At 33.5% G+C, this 18,278-nt stretch overlaps 2 protein-coding genes across 2 annotated transcripts; both read left to right on the top strand.

Moving 5' to 3' along the window:
- Positions 1–6,117: 6,117 nt before the first annotated feature.
- On the top strand, positions 6,118–8,700 carry LOC104900344 (hypothetical protein). Its single transcript, XM_010687753.3, has 2 exons — positions 6,118–6,671; positions 7,774–8,700. The coding sequence occupies exons 1-2, from the start codon at positions 6,170–6,172 to the stop codon at positions 8,580–8,582; spliced, it is 1,311 nt and encodes a 436-aa protein (XP_010686055.2). The 5' UTR covers positions 6,118–6,169; the 3' UTR covers positions 8,583–8,700.
- A 2,374-nt stretch (positions 8,701–11,074) lies between these two features.
- Positions 11,075–13,121, top strand: LOC104900343 (hypothetical protein). The gene is made up of 2 exons (XM_010687751.3): positions 11,075–11,624; positions 12,192–13,121. Exons 1-2 carry the CDS (start codon positions 11,129–11,131, stop codon positions 12,953–12,955), a joined length of 1,260 nt encoding a protein of 419 aa, XP_010686053.2. The 5' UTR covers positions 11,075–11,128; the 3' UTR covers positions 12,956–13,121.
- The last annotated feature ends 5,157 nt before the right edge of the window (positions 13,122–18,278 follow it).

Genomic DNA, 18,278 nt, shown 5'->3' with positions numbered 1-18,278 from the left:
TAGATTTTTCTAGGACTCTTAGTTAATTATCTTTTCTAGATTTTTCTACATTATTCTAACAGTTTGTGCAATCAATAAGAAAATATAAGTGAGTTAATATAACCCTAAATGTTTTTCATAATACAATTTCACCTGCACCACCCCCACAAGAAAAATATAAAATGAAAGTTGTGTCGGGTCCAAATTTCTCAGAGATATGTATATTTTGCTTTCTTAGATTATCACACGCCTTTTTCTTTACTTTGATTGCTTGTTCTTGAGTCTGATTATCTTGCGCTCCATCTATATATTTATCAGAATGCAATAATTAGAACAAAGTACAATCAAAAAATGTTTGAGTAACCTCTAGAGATCAGGATTGCGCATTAGAAATTGTAAAATAACAGACGTTGTGACATGAAAGATGAGATACCTGAGCAAATGTGTCCAGCTTGTCCTTCGTATAGTAATATTCACTCCTAACCCAGGACAATTCTCGAGACATCCTGAGGTCAAAATGTAATGTTTATGTAGATGGTAAAGTCAACATGAAATTCAAATTTCCCATATATGATACCGCTAGATTGAGAATACAAGAGAGAGATAATTATAACCTTTACATGTGACTTAATTAAATATATTTTCAAATATCTATTAAGTTACGCTATTGTTATGATATGTTCCGGATTCTAGTATATTTAGAAAATTAGAGTATGTACTACCTCTTTTTCATATTATTAATTTGTAACGATTAGACATTTTCTACTCACATTTTATGTCAAATCGTTGCAAATAATATAAAACGGAGGTAGTATTAATTTAGGTAACTCATGTTATACTATACCCATCATACTTAGCTTATGGTTTTCTATATAAACTTATGATGTAATTAAGTTATACATGTTTGGGTGTGGTTGGAGTTAATAATATGTGAGATCAAGTATTTTTCCATCTTAGCATATAACAATTTCGTCGGTTTCTGATTGATTTTCTCATTTCTTATTCTATACTAGTAATTTATGCATGCACGCGATACGTGTTTTAGTTATTTTCTTTGTTGGTTATTCTTTCGCAGTAAATCCTTTCAATTTGCATCTGTGTACTTGTTTATACAGTAGTATAGACGATTGACGTACAAATTGGTTAGAAAATCAAATAATTACTATATAATACTATATATACAGTAATACAGACGATTGACGTATAGATGCTTCCTCATTATAGTGCATCCATTTCTTGTCATGCAAATTAAACTCAAAGATACTAGATTGAATTGCTATCACCTCAAAAAACAAGGGATTAAATTTTTTAACCCCATTTATTTAAAAAAATGATTGAATGTCTATAATCCATAAAGAGAAGTGTATAGATAGTCAAAGCTAAAAACAATAATAGATGGACAAGTTGAATGGACTATAAATTGGCCACTTACCTTTCCATGTTCTTGTCTTGAGAAGCTCCTATAAGTTGAGCACTAGCGAGCCTCACGTACTCCGCACCGATCCTAAAGGATCATGTCAATACATATACATTGCAAGATGTGAAACACTACAAGTAAATGAAACTTTATTTTGAATACTCGAGTATATGATGAATGCTCATAGACCTGACCGATTAACATATGTATATGGTAATACATAGATCTGGTCGATCAACATATTATGTGTTATTATTCTTTAAGTTTCAAAAGAGTGAATGCATAATATACCGTAAACTTTTCTCCTCCATGATTTGTGCGTGTTTGGCTAATTCATCAGAACAATCAACGTTATTAAGGTTGCTGCAAATAGTTCATAATGTGTAAGTATTATGGATAAAAAGTAACAAACTTTATCCCTGCCATATGTTCTAACTTTTGTTTTTGAAGAAACTAATAGTGACTTAATTAAATAAAGAGATCGAACTTGATTTGAACATTACAAAACTTATTTCACAAAGAAGAGAGGGTATTAATTATAGATGTGCGACAAACTTTTTTTTAGGGTGTAAATGAGGGACTAAGCCGATAATTGAAATTAGTTTTAAGAAGAGAAGTACGTGCAGTCTATTGCATTGGACAAGAGTGCTTCCATATCATCACAATAAGTACGGATTTGCTCTACTATGACATCTGATTTTGCTTGTGTAGCTATTTCACAAAATATATTACTAAGTACACCCTGCAACGAAAAAAACATTTTTCGTTAATAAATAGATAGAAAAGATACTCAATTTGACGTTTAATTACGTACAACAATCATTTCATAAACGGTCATTTCACTTTGTTGTTAAGTAGTGTTAACTACTTATTAGATAAATTTTTAATGCAAGCATTCTGAATATATCATGAAATAGTTAAGCAAGAAGTAAAATTTTTAGAACTTGGAAGTAGAAAATATATAAAATTATGCTATGGCTACCTCTTCTAACAGTGACTGCAGATAATTTTGGAGCAATTCTTGGACGATAGATAAAGCCATACCAAATACCAAATTATTATTAGTGAAAGACAACTTAACAGTAATGAGCTAAATTTAAACAGCGTAACACATAAGAGTATTCATATGATACATCATAGTGCAATAGATAAGAACTAACGTCATACAAGTATATCAATGTAAAACGATCAAATGGGATGGTGCACACTTTAGGATACACTATAAAGTATAAAATTCATTTTAGGACAAAAAATATCAGCTTATTTTAGACTTTACCAATAAATGAGGAGGATCCATATTGATTCTTGATTATTGTCATATAGATATCACCAAATAATTATGATTTATATCTTTATCTATAATTGTCATATCGTATGTTGTAGTCACGACACAACTCAAAGTATAACCATCAAATGACGAAAAAAATGATCGAGTAAAAGAACGGAGGTAATTAGGTGAACTCATAATTAATTCTCAATTTTTTTTAATTCTCAATTTTTGGAGCTCTTATTTATAGACTAAGGGCTTTTTTTCATAATTGTTTTGGCGTAACAGGCAAATGACAAGTTTTACAACATGTGGAAATTCAACACTCAATCGTGTTATATATATATCTGTAATATAAATGAAGTTATTTATGCTAATTCACAAAGGATACACTAAAGTTTGGCACTCTCCATTTAATTAATGTATCCTTAATTATGGACCGTATCTATAAATATTCATGATAATTAAAATGAACTGAAATATCACTAGTGGAAAAATGAAGAAGGGCTGCGCTGAAAAAAGCATGTAAGGCTGCGCTTTTTGACAGCAGCCCTTTCTGTAGCAGCCCTTCACTTTTTAAGTAGGGCTGCGCTAGCAAAGCGCAACCCTTCATAACGAAGGGCTGCACTTTTTAGGTAAAAGCGCAGCCCTTCAAGCTTAGAAGGGCTACGCTTTTTAGGAAAAAGCGCAGCCCTTCTAAGCTTGAAGGGCTGCACTTTTACCTAAAAAGCGCAGCCCTACTGACCCATAAAAAAATAAAAAAAAAACTTTTTTTTTTTACATTTTTTAAATTTACTCCTAAACATACCAGGAACAGCTGAAATTTACAAACAAAATTACTATAGATGAAAGGATCAAATGAATATTACTTCAACAAAACGAAATTATAAATTAACAAGAACATCAAATTAGTTCCACAAAAAATGAGAAAAATAAACAAAAATGAAAAAAAAAACCCTAAAATTATAGATCTGAAGTTCCTGCCAACAAACAAACGAAAATAGAAAAAAAAAAGGAGTAAAATAGAACAAAAATGAAAAAACAAAATCTGGTTCATCAAAACCACCATACATCACCATACATCTTGGTTGAAGAACCAAAAAAAAAATTAACAGTTACAAATCATAACAGTTACACATTCAGATTAGCAAAGTCTTAATTCAGATCTACTTAAAAGCTCGTACAAGTCACTGGTTCGTCAGTTTCCTTCGCCTTCGAAGAGAATCGAAAGTGAAAGCTCGTACCCACGAATAATCTTGCCCTTGCGAATGTTGACATGTGCTTCGCCTTCGATTTTAGTGAGTTTGATGAAGAGATTTCCTTCGCCAGTGAGGATGGGGAGAGAGGAGAGAGAATTTGAGAGTTGAGTTCTAGACAATCGGTTTCTGACCAGTGCCAATTGTGGACGTTGGTTCCGTCTCGACGGTCTTCTACTATCCAACGTATTTCGCCATTGATGGGAGTAGAGAGAAAGATGAGAGAGAGAAAAAAATGGGAGAGGAGAGAGAATGAAGGGTGCGTGAATGAGGACGGTTGAGGGAGAAGGAGAGGGAGGACGGCTGAGGAAGAGGGAGAGGGAGGAGAGAGAACTTAGGGTTTTGATGTTTTGAGGAAGGGAGAGAATGGCTGGGTTTGGGGTAGCGCGCGAATTAATTAAACTCTTCGTTCATTATTAAAGCGAATTAAAGCCCATAAAGGGCTGCGCTTTTTTTTACTAGCGCAGCCCTACAAGTAAGAAGGGCTGTGTTTTTTTTTTAAAAGCGCAGCCCTTCAATTACTAGGGCTGCGCTTGTGAAAAAAGCGCAGCCCTTCTGTATGAAAGAAGGGCTGCGCTTTTTCCACAAGCGCAGCCCTACTAAGTGAAGGGCTGCGTTTTTCTTTGAAAGCGCAACCCTTCTTGTATTTAGGGCTGCGCTTTTATGAAAAAGCGCAGCCCTTCACTAGTAGGGCTGCGCTTCTGGAATAAGCGCAGCCCTTCCTTTTTTTTCCCCTAGTGTATGTTTTCCTAGGTCCAACAATAATCAGAAAAAAATTTAGACTAATTTTAATTGGGTATATTGATGAATCCAAATTTATAAGAAATTCAAATTGATTATTAATCAAGTCTAAATGATCAATTCTATATAATTCAATACTTATATCAGATTACCTAATCAAGGATAACCAGTAATGGCCAACTCCAACCAATATTATCAATGTTACCTTTTGGTCACATACCATAATAATGGCTTTGACTTGAGTAACTAAACTGAATAATTCTAGATACTATACATAATTTTTGCCAAAAAAAAAGTTGTTACTACTACAAGCAATATTTCGCAAAATGACTACAAAAGGTAATTTTCGCAAAAATGACTTATTTCTTTCATATGCTAGTTATTGTTATTTGTTGCTTGTGACTAAATAACTAAATTTTTGATCAGATTCTAGGGGAAGCATTATACTGTATTTAAGGTCTAGGAACCAAAAATTTTGAGCTGTTTACCTAATTACTATTGACTTTATGCCTATGTGATTATGGCCTAATTTCAGGTCATGACCCAAACATTCACTCGATGAATTATTGCTAGTTTCCGCGCGCTGGTTTGGCAACTTATTTCATGATAAACTTTGTGCTTTTTGGCCGCGATTTGCTACTTAAATCACTTCAACCTTTCAGTACTTCATGTGCCTCGATTAATACCTAGTAATAATACTCCCTCCGGCCTTTATTATCTTATCTGTTTTTTTTTGGCATAAAGTTTTAGGAGAAATAATATTGTGAGACATAGAAAGAAAGAGAAAATATTAATCAATGTTGAAGTTGAATGTATGTGTCATGGAAAGTTAGTGAAAATAGAAACAAAAAAAAAGTTAAACTAATAAAGGACAATCCAAAAATAATACTGATAAACTAATAATTAAAAATCCGGATCGGAAGGAGTACTACCTAGGAAATTCTAATACTCCCTCCGTCTTTTATTTGTTTACCCCTTTTGACTTTTGACACTATTCACATACATGACTTTGACTATCTTTTGTAATTTGTATTTAAGGAAAAATATAGTCATGTGAGATCTTGTTGGATTCGTCTCAATGTGTATTATCCAAATATCAACTTTTTGTAATTTTTGCTTATCAAAAATTAGAGATATTAAGGTTCAAATTAGTATCTCGGTAAATGTGCCCCAAAGAAAGGGGTAAACTAATAAAAGACGGAGGGAGTAATTTAGAAAACAAGTCTAATCATATATAAATATGGAGTATCACCAGAAAATTGTGTACCAAGTATAAATAATCCTAATTTTAGAATTTATATTGACTTTGACCTAACAAAAATCGGCCTAAACATTAGATAAACTCCATGAAAACTTGGTACAATCCCATTAAGGTAAGTATCATTTGAGCTATCAAAATTCAAACATGTCTATAAAAGAAAGCACCAAGAATAATATCATCAACAAAAACACATACTAAAACTACAAATTTTTGTTATAAAAAACCAATTCAATCAAGATAAAACAATAATGAAGCTAGCAATGGAATTGATCTTAATGGTGTTCATCCTTGCATTAACATTTACTGAGGCAGCCCTGCCAACAACCAAGCACAAACCTATGAAAGTAAGATGCAAAAACAAGTATTTTCCTTGCTACAATCAAGAACTGTATTGTCCAGCTTCATGCCCTCGTAGTTGTTCAGTTGACTGTAACAATTGTAAGGCTGTTTGTGGACCTGTTCCACAACTTCCACCACCACCAAAATATCAAAAGCAAATGAAGGTGGTATGTAATGACAAAAGATATCGCGCTTGCTACAACAAGCCTCTTTTCTGTCCTGTAACTTGCCCGAGTACCTGTACTGTTAATTGTGCATCATGTCAGCCTGTTTGTAGCGCTGCATCTCGTCCTAAGCGTGTTAGGTGCTTGAACAAGAAGTATCCTGGGTGTTACTACAGGGAGTTTACTTGCCCTGCTGCATGTCCTCAGACCTGTCAGGTTGACAGTGCCACTTGCAGTCCTGTTTGTAGTAAGCTCATCTCATTTTAGTCTTTGGTTCCTCTTAAATTCTTCTTCTGGTTTAGCATACAGTTGTGGGTTTTTCTTAAATTCGAATTTTCAGGGTGAAGTTTTAGTTAGACTTGTCATTTGGTTATCTACGGAGTATAAGCCATGAGGGACACTATTTTAACATGTCTAAGGGCCTGTTTTCCCCAACTTATTTTCAGTTCAGTTCAGTTCAGCTCTATTCTTTTATAACTATTTTGTTAAATATTATTATTATGTTGGTCTAATTTATTTTATCAATTTCTCTTATTATTATTATTATTTATTTATTTATATATATTATTATTAAGTATTATTATTATTTCTATATATTATTTTGTTTATTATAGCTTTACTCATTATTATTGCTATTATTATTAGGAGAAACATGGTTTAGGTCAAAAGCACAAATAAACCCACGTTTTTTAGCCCATAAACCAATCAAATCGCGTCAAAATGGTTTATGATGCAATTTTGTACGGTCTGACCCAATCATTATTTTTATTACTAAATATTATTATATATTAAATCTAATTATTAAAATAGTAATATTAACTTACTTCTGAGATATTATTGTTATTATATAATCATCATCCAATATCAATATATTAATACAAATAATATAAAATAATTACTATTAATTATCATTAATTATTATTATTATTATTATTATTAATTTATGATTATTAATAGTATCTATTTACAACTATCATTTAAAAATATCCAAAATACTATTATTATTATTCATTATTATTACTTATCATTATAATTATTATTTAATATTCCTATTATTATTGTTTAAATATTATTTATATATTTATTACATTCAATTTAATTTAATTCAATTTAATTCAATTTAATTCAATTCAATTCAATTCAGTTATGTTCAATTCAGCTGTTTTATACCAAAGAGAACAGGTCCTAATAAGATGTTATGTTACTCAGACACATATTAAAGTAGGTTGTGAAGGTTGAGCAAAATTTTCAATCTTTCTCTTAATTGATTACTCCTATTTCACATAATGTGACTAAACTCCAATTAGCAACCAAGTAATTTACAATTTACATGATAATTTGATTTACAGATTGTAATAAGCCTGGAGCAGTGTGCGAGGATCCAAGATTCATCGGAGCAGACGGCATAACATTCTACTTCCACGGCAAGAAAGACCAAGATTTCTGCCTTCTTACAGACTCTAATCTCCACATTAACGCTCACTTAATAGGCAAGCGTGACAACAACATGGGAAGAGACTTCACTTGGGTCCAATCCTTAGGCATCCTCTTTGACAACCACAAACTCTACATTGGAGCCAACAACAACACCACAACTTGGAACGATGCCTTAGACCACCTTACACTTTCCTACGACAATCAGTCCATCAACCTCCCTGAAACCGACGGCGCAACCTGGAAATCCACAGCTGGTGCTGGTGCTGGTGGTGGTGCTAGTGCTGGTGAGGTTACCATCACAAGGTCTAAATCCACCAACGCGGTTGAGATTATCGCGGAGGGTATGTTCATGATCAAGGCTGTGGTGGTTCCGATTTCGGAGAGGGATTCCTTGGTTCATAGGTATGGTATTACACCACAAGAGGATTGTTTTGCTCACCTTGACTTGAGGTTTAAGTTTTATTCTTTAAGTGGTGAAGTTAATGGAGTATTAGGCCAAACTTATGCAACAAATTATGTAAGTCGAGTTAAAATGGGAGTTGCAAATCCTGTTGTTGGAGGGGAAAAGGAATTCCATTCTTCAAGTGTGTTTGCTACTGATTGTGGTGCGTCAAGGTTTCATGGGAATAGGAATGATAGTGTTTATGATGAGGGAATGGACTTTTCTGATCTCAATTGTGTTTCTCGCACAAGTGGTCGTGGACTCGTATGCAAGCGCTGAATAATCATATGATTTCTTGATCATCATCTACTCAAGAATTGCATCATTACTACTTCCCTGTTTTTATAAAATTATTGTCAAATTATGTGATTGTTTATTTGATTGGATTGTCTTTATTTTTACAAAAAATTTCATAGTACTCTATGTACGCTGGCTGGCCACTATGTAATAAAGCTGTAATATATGCAAAACAAAAGAAATACAAGTTTGCTACTTTTTTTTTGTTCACTCCCTGCGGTTGTTTGGCATAAAGGAAATTCGGTAGGCAATAGAAATTTCCCTGATTTTTAAATTTGGGTAGTTGTTTGGTTGACAGAAAGTGTGAAAAATGGGGGCTATGAAAATTCATAAGAATTTGAAATTCCCACAAAATTTAGGAATTTTTTGACCTACTCTCCCGTTGATCACTCACAATTCCTACATAAATTCCTATCAATTACAACTTTTTTTATGACAACCAAACAATTTAGAGTAATTCCTAAGAATTTCATACGGGAATTAATTTTCTACAAATAGTAAATTACTATGGGAATTTAAATTCAATTGCAACCAAACAAGCACTAGATAACGTATATCAATAGGGTACATCATGAATACAGATTGAGTTACTCAGATCTTAGTATGATGATCGAGTCCAAGAATGACTAGGCCCAATGATGCAAATTATTGTTTATAAACTAATAGCATAAGTCGCAAGCAAAGTTTCAAAACAATATTAAGTAGTACTTGGTCTAGTGGTTTGGATTTGCAGGCAATGTCCCTAGGGAGTAGGAAAAATAGTAAGGGAAAATCTCCACCTCCAAAATGCCTCTAGGAGAGTTTGATCGAGAGTTGAGACCCTTTCGAATTAAGTGCCATGTTTGATGTGAAATATTGATAGAAAGTTGGGGAACTCCTTTATCTTTGCAAAAATCTAATTCAAGTGTCTAAACTATATGATAATGTAGAAATAATTCAAGTGCATATCTTATACAACATTCTAAAACATTTATCAATTAAATTATTTCCTTCGATTCAAATTAAATGTGACACTTTACACTATTAACAAATTTCAGTTTGACATTTTACACTATTAACAAATTTCATTTTGACCATCGTTTGTGATTTATATGCAAATAGAAATATAGCCATGTGAAATCTTGTTAGATTAGTCTTAATATCTATTTTTTTAATTTGTACTTTTTATAATTTTTAAAAATACAAAATTAGAAATATATGTATTTAAAGTTTGATATTGACATGCGCAAAAAGTAAAAGTGTCCCAACTAATTTGAAACGGAGATAATAATCAATATCCGCTAGAATGAAACATTGATGACCATCAAAAGCTTATTGAAACTCCGAGACATCATGGGCAGCAACATAACTTCAAAGATTGGAGAAATAACATGCGCATATTGTCACTCTAAGAGGTTCCTTAACAACGAATCACGATGCACATTGCGAAATACTAGATCTGTCCTTACGCCATTAACAACGCTCAAAATAGAAATCAGGTTAATACTACTTTTACGTACTGCTAATACTATTTGCCATACTCGGATTGTAAGAAACCAATAAGTTGATATAGAGTTGACTTTTAGAAAATGAACCATTAAGTAAGCCCCCTTGCCGACCCTCTCCAATCTCCATGCATGTGTGAACTTAAGTAAACGAAGTTCACGTAATTTTCTTATTATTGGCGTGTCAAAGTTATGTTTTGGAAAACATGAACGTCAAAATTACAACTGATAAAAAAGGGATATATTTGACATACTCTTAATATAATTTATTTTTAGTTATTTTAACTTAAGAAATTATATGAGAAAAATAAACATATATAAGCATATGCTATATAAATCTTAATAACGTTAAAACATATTTAATTTGAACCGCTTTTAATTCGTTGTCATAAGCAATACACATTGAGATAAATCTAATAAGATCCCATATGATGATATACATTCTAACACTCCGGTCTTTAACTCGACGCTATGAATTAAGGAGATAGAGTATAAGTTGTGAAAAATGCATGACGAAGGGCGGATGTGGGCTATTGACGAATTTTATACATGCCCAATTTTCTTCATTTGATAGTGCCACTCTAATAAAACATGATAATAGGTTGTTGTTTTGGAAAAAGAAACTTGTTAGATACTAACTTTTAGGAAATGAAGGGAATTATAGTAGCATTTAGAAAAGAAGTAAATATGTGGAGAGCAATTGAAGAAAAATAATTTCACTGTTTTTCGACGCAATAATCATATTGATTACTTACACTTGAAGAAATCAAGATTCATAGAATAATTGATTTAAGAAAAATGAATTAAGCTGAAAGGAAGGTCCTCTAGCTAGCTCCATGTGAAGAATTGAGAACTAGGGCAACATACAGCTAATAAAGGAAATCGTATATTAGTATAACAATTAGACTTAAAACAGCATAAAGTGCATCCAAAATCCCACTATAAGAAGCACATAGGAGCATTGTCATACTCATCAACATAAACATCAATCTCTTTTTCACAACATCTTCACTATTAATCACCTAGTAATTTAACCAAACAAGAATGAAGGGAGCTAGGGTGGTGGCAATTGTCCTCCTCCTTGCCTTGGCTTTGGCCGAGGCGGCGACACCGATCCCTCAATATGAAGACCCTGGTGTTATCACTGACGTTCCCAAGAATCCTAAGGAGCCTAAAGTACCCAAGGAACTTAAGGAACCTAAAGAACCTAAGGCACCCAAGGAGCCTAAGGAGCCCAAGGAGCCTAAGGAACCCAATGAGCCCAAAGCGCCTATAGAATACACACCACCTCCTCCACCTACAACCACCCCATCACCACCCACAACCACCCCATCGCCACCAACGATTACCCCAACGCCTCCAACGACCACCCCAACAACACCTACAACCACCCCAACTCCACCTGCATCATCATCTAGTGGTAAGCAAGTAAGGTGCATGGACAGGTACTACCCGGGTTGTTATTACAGGCAGTTTACTTGTCCAGCTGCGTGTCCTGAGAGTTGTCAAGTTGACTGTAACACTTGTAGTCCTGTTTGTGGTAAGTTCTTATACCTCCTAGTCTTCTATGGTACTAATTAATTTCAAGTATTTATTATCTTTCATAGCTCAGAAAGTCTCATTTTAATTAGTTCATATCTTTCAATATATAGGTCACTCTTCTAAACTCGTCCTTTAAACTTTTTGAAAATTAATAGTGTTCTCTTTGCTTTATGAATATGAATAGTACACCTTATAATTAGATTTTTGTCACAGAAGTTGATCAATTTTGGTATTACAATAAATATTATGAAAATATAGGAATTTAGAATTATTAGACCATTCAAATAAATTTACATAATAATTTTGAATTATTGACCAATTTAAATAAATTTACCTGGAGCTAAATATTCCACTTAGAATTGATGGGTGGATGAGATTTGAACCCGTAATCTTAATGTTACAGTAGCTCTGATACCATCATGTCAAAGGATCAACTAGCTCAACCAAAAGTTTAAGCTGATAGTTGGAATCCTAGAAATAGTTTTATACTCTATCATTCTTTATACCATATTATTACATTATGAAAGTTACAACTTAATCCTTATTTTGGATGATATATACACAGACTGCAACAAGCCAGGTGCAGTGTGCCAAGATCCAAGGTTCGTCGGAGCTGATGGTATCACATTTTACTTCCATGGAAAGAAAGACCAAGATTTTTGTCTAGTCTCCGACTCCAACCTCCACATTAACGCTCATTTCATTGGAAAGCGCAAATCCAACATGGGAAGAGACTTTACATGGGTTCAAGCCCTAGGCATACTCTTTGACAACCATCAACTCTACATTGGAGCCCAAAAGACCGCTACATGGAACGATGCCATGGACCGCCTTTCTCTATCCTTTGACGGCCAACCCATCGACCTCTTCGAAACCGAGGGAGCTAGTTGGACGTCCCCAAGTGGCTCAGTAACCATCACAAGATCTAAGGCTACAAACGCTGTTGAGATTGAGGCTGAGGGTAACTTTAAGATCAAGGCAATAGTTGTACCTATCACTGAAAAAGATTCATTGATCCATAAGTATGAAATAGACCAAGATGATTGCTTTGCTCACCTTGACTTGAGCTTCAAGTTTTACTCATTAAGTGGAGATGTTAATGGAGTTTTAGGGCAAACTTATGGAAGCAACTATGTGAGCCGGGTTAAAATGGGAGTAGCAAATCCTATTGTTGGAGGAGAAAAGGAATTCCATTCATCTAACTTATTTGCAACTGATTGTGGTGTTGTTAGATTCAATGGTAATGGGAATCCTTCTCAAGGAATGGAGTTTGCTGATCTTAACTGTGCTTCTGGATTCAGTGGTCGTGGAGTTGTTTGTAGGCGTTGAAATGTTTTCAACTAAGAAGATTCAATTACTTATTAATTTTATCTTTTCCAATAATTTGTACTCCTAATAAAATTAGGAGTGCTTAATTACTTTCTAATATTGTATTTATGTTGTTTAACACAACATTATTTAACACATTGGTATGATTATATGCAATAAAAAAAATTGTGATAAAAATTGGTGAATGCTTGTATTACTTTTTTATTATTATTATAGCCTTGCATTGTAAATAAGTTTTCAAACAACCAAAATAAACAAATAATATATACTAATATTTTAAAACGATTTAAGTTACCTTGTGTTACTACTCCCTCCGTCCCATAATATAGTGCCTACTTCATTTTTGGTGGGTCAAACTTTAAAATCTTTGACCGAATATTCTCATTTGTATATATAAAAAAACATATTCATATGGGATCTTGTTAGATTCGTCTCAATGTATAGTTTCATAATTTCAATTTTTTTATATTTTTTATTAATATGGAATTGAAGATATTAAAGGTCAAAGTTACGTCTTAGAAACCGTGTAAAAAAGAAACAAGCACTATATTATGGGACGGAGAGAGTATTAGTTCTCCATTTAAGTCAAAGATTAGTGCTGCCTTTACAATATCGAATCTTTGGTTAAATGCCTTTGGTAAAAGTTGTAAAGAAAATTTCTTTCTCATGAGGTTTTGGGTCATATCCCTGAGTTTCAAGGACGAAACTTCTTTTAAGAAAATAGCTTTTGTAATACTTCATATGTTTAATATATATATATATATATATATTAATATATAATATATATAATATAATAATAATAATAATAATAATAATAATAACAATTGATGAGTATATATTTATATTATCATTACAAATATTAAAACTAATCCTAATAAAAAACATTAATACTAATAATTTTTTTATTATGATTCTATATTTTTGGATATTCTTTCTCTATATTTTTTTTCTCATCACATGATCACCTTTTTCTCTCTCTCCCTCTTTCTCCTGATCACCTAAATTATTATGCCTTCCCCCTTCTTGCATGTAAATCAAGACGGAAAAAGTATATCTTAAGAAAAAAGGTGCATCTGTGGACGTAAATATTCCTTCTAGCTAAGAAGATTAATGGGACACAAAAAGTAAGCCAAAAGAAAACTAATATGTAAATATGATGAGTTTCTGAAATGTAGTCAACTAGATCCATATATATGATAATAATTCTTGCTTGTAAGTGCATAGATAAATATAATTGATAAGTTAGTTTCCTCTTATAATTTTTCTTTAATTCAGTTCAAAAAATTAACTCTAGTTTAGTTTAATCAAGAAAAATTCAGTTCAATTCATTCAAAAAGAACAGAGTCTTAGGGAAAAAAAACCCTCTTTACAGCCATTGGCTCTGTTTTGCAATATAAACTGAAAATAAACTGAAAATAATAAATAAAGCTTAAATTGATAAGGTAGATGATTAGCTTAATTGTTTGGTAAAATTAGTTGCTTAATTTGATAAATTGTTTTAGTTAAAAATTTGTGGTTATCAAAAATTTAAAAATATTTTCCAAATTTTTGGTCACCTGATTTTGAAAAGGTAAAAAAAATTTAGCTTATTATTAAGTCATTATAACCACTTGAAATTTAATTTTAGGTATTCCCCAAACACTATTAATTAAGGGTGTCTATGATGCGAGTCGAGTTCGAGTTTGAGCTAGCTTGACTCGACTCGTTAGCATTTTGAGTCGAGTTTTGACCGAGTATATTTTGAGTACGTAGCTTGCAAGTGTCTCATGTTAAAAGAAACAATAAGCTAGAAAAATGTTGAATTAGGTATTTTGCTATCGTTAATTAGGTATTCGAGCTTCTCACGAGTTTTGGAGTCGAGTATTGAGTTGCTCAACCCGATTCACGAACATCTTGAGTTCAATTAGAGCTCACTCGAGTCGAGCTTTGACCGATCGTCGATCTTTGACCGAGTCGATCTCGAGTAGCTCGCGAGTTGTTTCATCTCATTGACACCCTTACTACTAATCATTTTAGCACCTAAAAGAGATTAGCACATTATCATTTAAGGTAACTAAAATGCTCCCCATATAATACTGTTATATAGATATAATGTTGTGGAAGTTGAAATAATCAGAGTAGGGTACTTTTATTCTAAAATTAACTCTTGTTGAAGGCTGATGAGATGAAGTGCTCAATAAAACATCATCTTTTCACAAATGAATAATGATATTTGATCCCATTACTATTAAAACATGTAATTAATTATAAAGTCAAACAACTTGCATGTTATAAAACACTTCGTTTCTAAACATCGTACAAAAACATCATAAACATCCCCATGAAAGCCTTGAACGGCCTACTAGTTACCCAATAACTGTTCCCTTGCATATGTTTGTACATGGTCGGTTCCTGATTTCAAGCCATTGACTTAACCTCAAAAGAAAAAAGAATTCAAGTCATTGACCAAAACTTTACCGCATATTTTTAAGTTTAAGTATGTGTTGTTATTCTTAAAGCAAAATATTTTATTTGGCAAAAAACTGATAAATTCCTCAAACTTTTTTTTTGTCACATACCTCCTCCTTTTATAATTGTAATATTTTGATGACGTTCACGTTTCTCAACACATTATTATAATCTATACAAATATATTAAAAGCCGTGACAATGTATACACGTCACGTGTTACCTCTGTAACTCCACTAAAATTGTCCAATCTCTATTATATAAGTCAAAGGGGAGCTATGATGTCCCCATTTAAAAAGTCCTTTTTGTCCTTAACTAAATATCTAAATTGATATTCAAATCTTCTACAATATATCCTTTCCTAATTTAAAGATAGGGTCAAAATTCTAATGATAAATTAATAAATAACCATTAACAAAGTAACATAATACAATTAGAAAAATGCTTATTTAATTTAAAAAAAGATACAAATTTAAATTGACTATAAGACCTTATATCTAAATGTTCATTACAATTTCTAATCACTTTACATCAGATTGTACAACAATAATTATAAATCACACTTCTAAAATTATATTTAGATGAAATTTATTAAGAACATACCCAAACAGTCGGCTAGTGTGTACATAAGTCATATCGATTAACAAAAGTAAACTTAGCTTGCAACAAGATTTAAACCCATGACCTCTTGCTATTATAATATGACACAATTACCATCTCAACCAACTTTTAATCATGCTTTAAGTGTCCACAACAAAAATTTAAATTATCATCTAGGAAAAGACATAATACAATAAGACGCCTTCAGAGAATCAACCCTCTTGGTAAAAATAAACCCGGAGGCCATTGCTTTGCATTATTAAAAAAGAAAACCTCACTTACAAAACTACAGAAGTAGAGGTAAGGATGTATAAATCAATAAACATTAAAAAAATCTAAAAATATATTTAGCATGGAAACTCTCATGAAGATCAAGTTTCCCATTTTCAAAACTGAAAACTTTTTATGAAAAACTAGCGAGTTTCCTGCCTTAATGATCTTCAGTCACAAATGATATTTTCCCAACTAAAAATCTCTTAGCTAACTCTATAGTCTATGCCCTATCATATACATCTTTTGTCAGTAATAAACAAAACTACAACAACTTTCTATGCAACAATAGTTATTTAATCCTAAATTTGGGTTTCATGATAAATGAACCAATGAGGTGTTCAGAGGCTTTTTCGAGACAACAGAAATGTGCCAAGCATCAGCGCAACGTTACAAGTCATGTCGGCTTTCCTTGGAACGTTTAGGGAGAAAATATGACCAGGCCCGGAGAAGTCAAAAAAATGTCCCAAAAACAGCCAAAATTGAAAGTTATAATACAAGTTTTCGGTCTTTCCCGGGGCTCGAGCTACGAACGCCACGAGATGCCTCGTCGCAACATGGGAGGTTAATGGAAGTATTCATGTGGCTTGGAACGAATATGTAGATGCATTTACGTTCATTTCGAGGCGAATTTGGGTTTCAAGAAAAATGAACAAATAGGGTGTTTAGATGCTATTCCAGGCAACACAAATGGTGCCATGCACCCGCAAAACGCTACAAGTCACGTCGGCATTCCTAGGAACGTTTTGGGATGGAGAAAATGTGACCAACACCGTAGAAGTCCAAAAATAATCCAAAAACAGCCAAAATTGAATGTTATATACACGCTTTCGGACTTTCCGGATCCCACGGACGCCACGGGATGCCTCCTAGAACCATGGGAGGTCAATGGAAAGTAGTCATGTGGCTTGGAACGAAATGTTGATGTCTTTACATTTATTTTAATGCAACGAGAAATGCACAAATGGGGTGTTTAGAGGCTTTTAGGGGCAGCACAAATGGTGTCAAGCACCCGCACAATGTCACAAGTCACATTGGTCTTCCTAGAAACATTTCGGGAGAAAATATGACCAGGCTCGAAAAAGTCCAAAAATTTCCCAAAAACAGCCAAAATAGAAGGTTATAATACACGATTTCGGACTTTCTCGGGGCCTGAGTTCCAAACGCCACGGGATGCATCCTAGGGCCATGGGAGGTCATTGGAAAGGATTCATGTGGCCTGGAACGAATATGTGGATACCTTTACGTTAATTTCGAGACAATTTTAGATTTTACGAGAAATGAACAAATGGGGTGTTTAGAGGCTTTTTCGATGCAACACAAATGGTGCCAAGCACCCACGCTATATTACAAGTTACGTCGGCCTTCTTAGGAACGTATCGGGAGAAAATATGACCAGGCCCGAAAAAGTCCCAAAATGTCCTAAAAATAGCCAAAATTGAAGGTTAATACACGCTTTTCCGACTTTCCTGGGATCTGAGCTCCGAATGCCACGGGATTCCTCCTAGGTACATGGTAGGTCATTGGAAAGGAGTCATGTAGCTTGGGACGGATATGTGGATGCCTTTACGTATATTTCGAGGAAATTTGGCGAGAAATGAACAAATGGGGTGTTTAGAGGCTTTTCGAGGCAACACAAACAGTGCCAAGCAATCGCGCAACGTTATAAGTCACGCCAACCTTCCTAGGAATATTTTGGGAGAAAATATGATCAGGCCCCAAAAAGTCCGAAAAAATCCCAAAAACAGCCAAAATAGAAGGTTATAATACATGCTTTCGTACTTCCTCGAAACCCGAGCTCTGAACACCACGATATGCCTTCTAGATCCTTGGGAGGTCATCGGAAAGGAGTCATGTGGCCTAGAACAGACATATGGATGCCTTTACGTTCATTTTGATAAAATTTTGTGTTTCACGAGAAATGAACAAATGGGGTGTTCAGAGGCTTTTCGAGGCAATGTAAATGATGCCAAGCACACGCGCAATGTTACAAGTCATGTAGGCAC

Source organism: Beta vulgaris, chromosome 7 (genome assembly GCF_026745355.1).
Source record: "Beta vulgaris subsp. vulgaris cultivar EL10 chromosome 7, EL10.2, whole genome shotgun sequence".
Classification (NCBI taxonomy): Eukaryota; Viridiplantae; Streptophyta; class Magnoliopsida; order Caryophyllales; family Amaranthaceae; genus Beta; species Beta vulgaris.
The sequence above is the reverse complement of the archived record's forward strand: the minus strand, read 5'-3'. Positions and strand labels throughout refer to the sequence as shown.

Coding starts and splice junctions, on each gene's coding strand:
- LOC104900343 (XM_010687751.3), top strand. CDS start 11,129: ATGAAGGGAGCTAGGGTGGTGGCAATTGTCCTCCTCCTTGCCTTGGCT. Junction 11,625..12,191: donor CACTTGTAGTCCTGTTTGTG/GTAAGTTCTTAT, acceptor ATATATACACAG/ACTGCAACAAGCCAGGTGCA.
- LOC104900344 (XM_010687753.3), top strand. CDS start 6,170: ATGAAGCTAGCAATGGAATTGATCTTAATGGTGTTCATCCTTGCATTA. Junction 6,672..7,773: donor CACTTGCAGTCCTGTTTGTA/GTAAGCTCATCT, acceptor TTTGATTTACAG/ATTGTAATAAGCCTGGAGCA.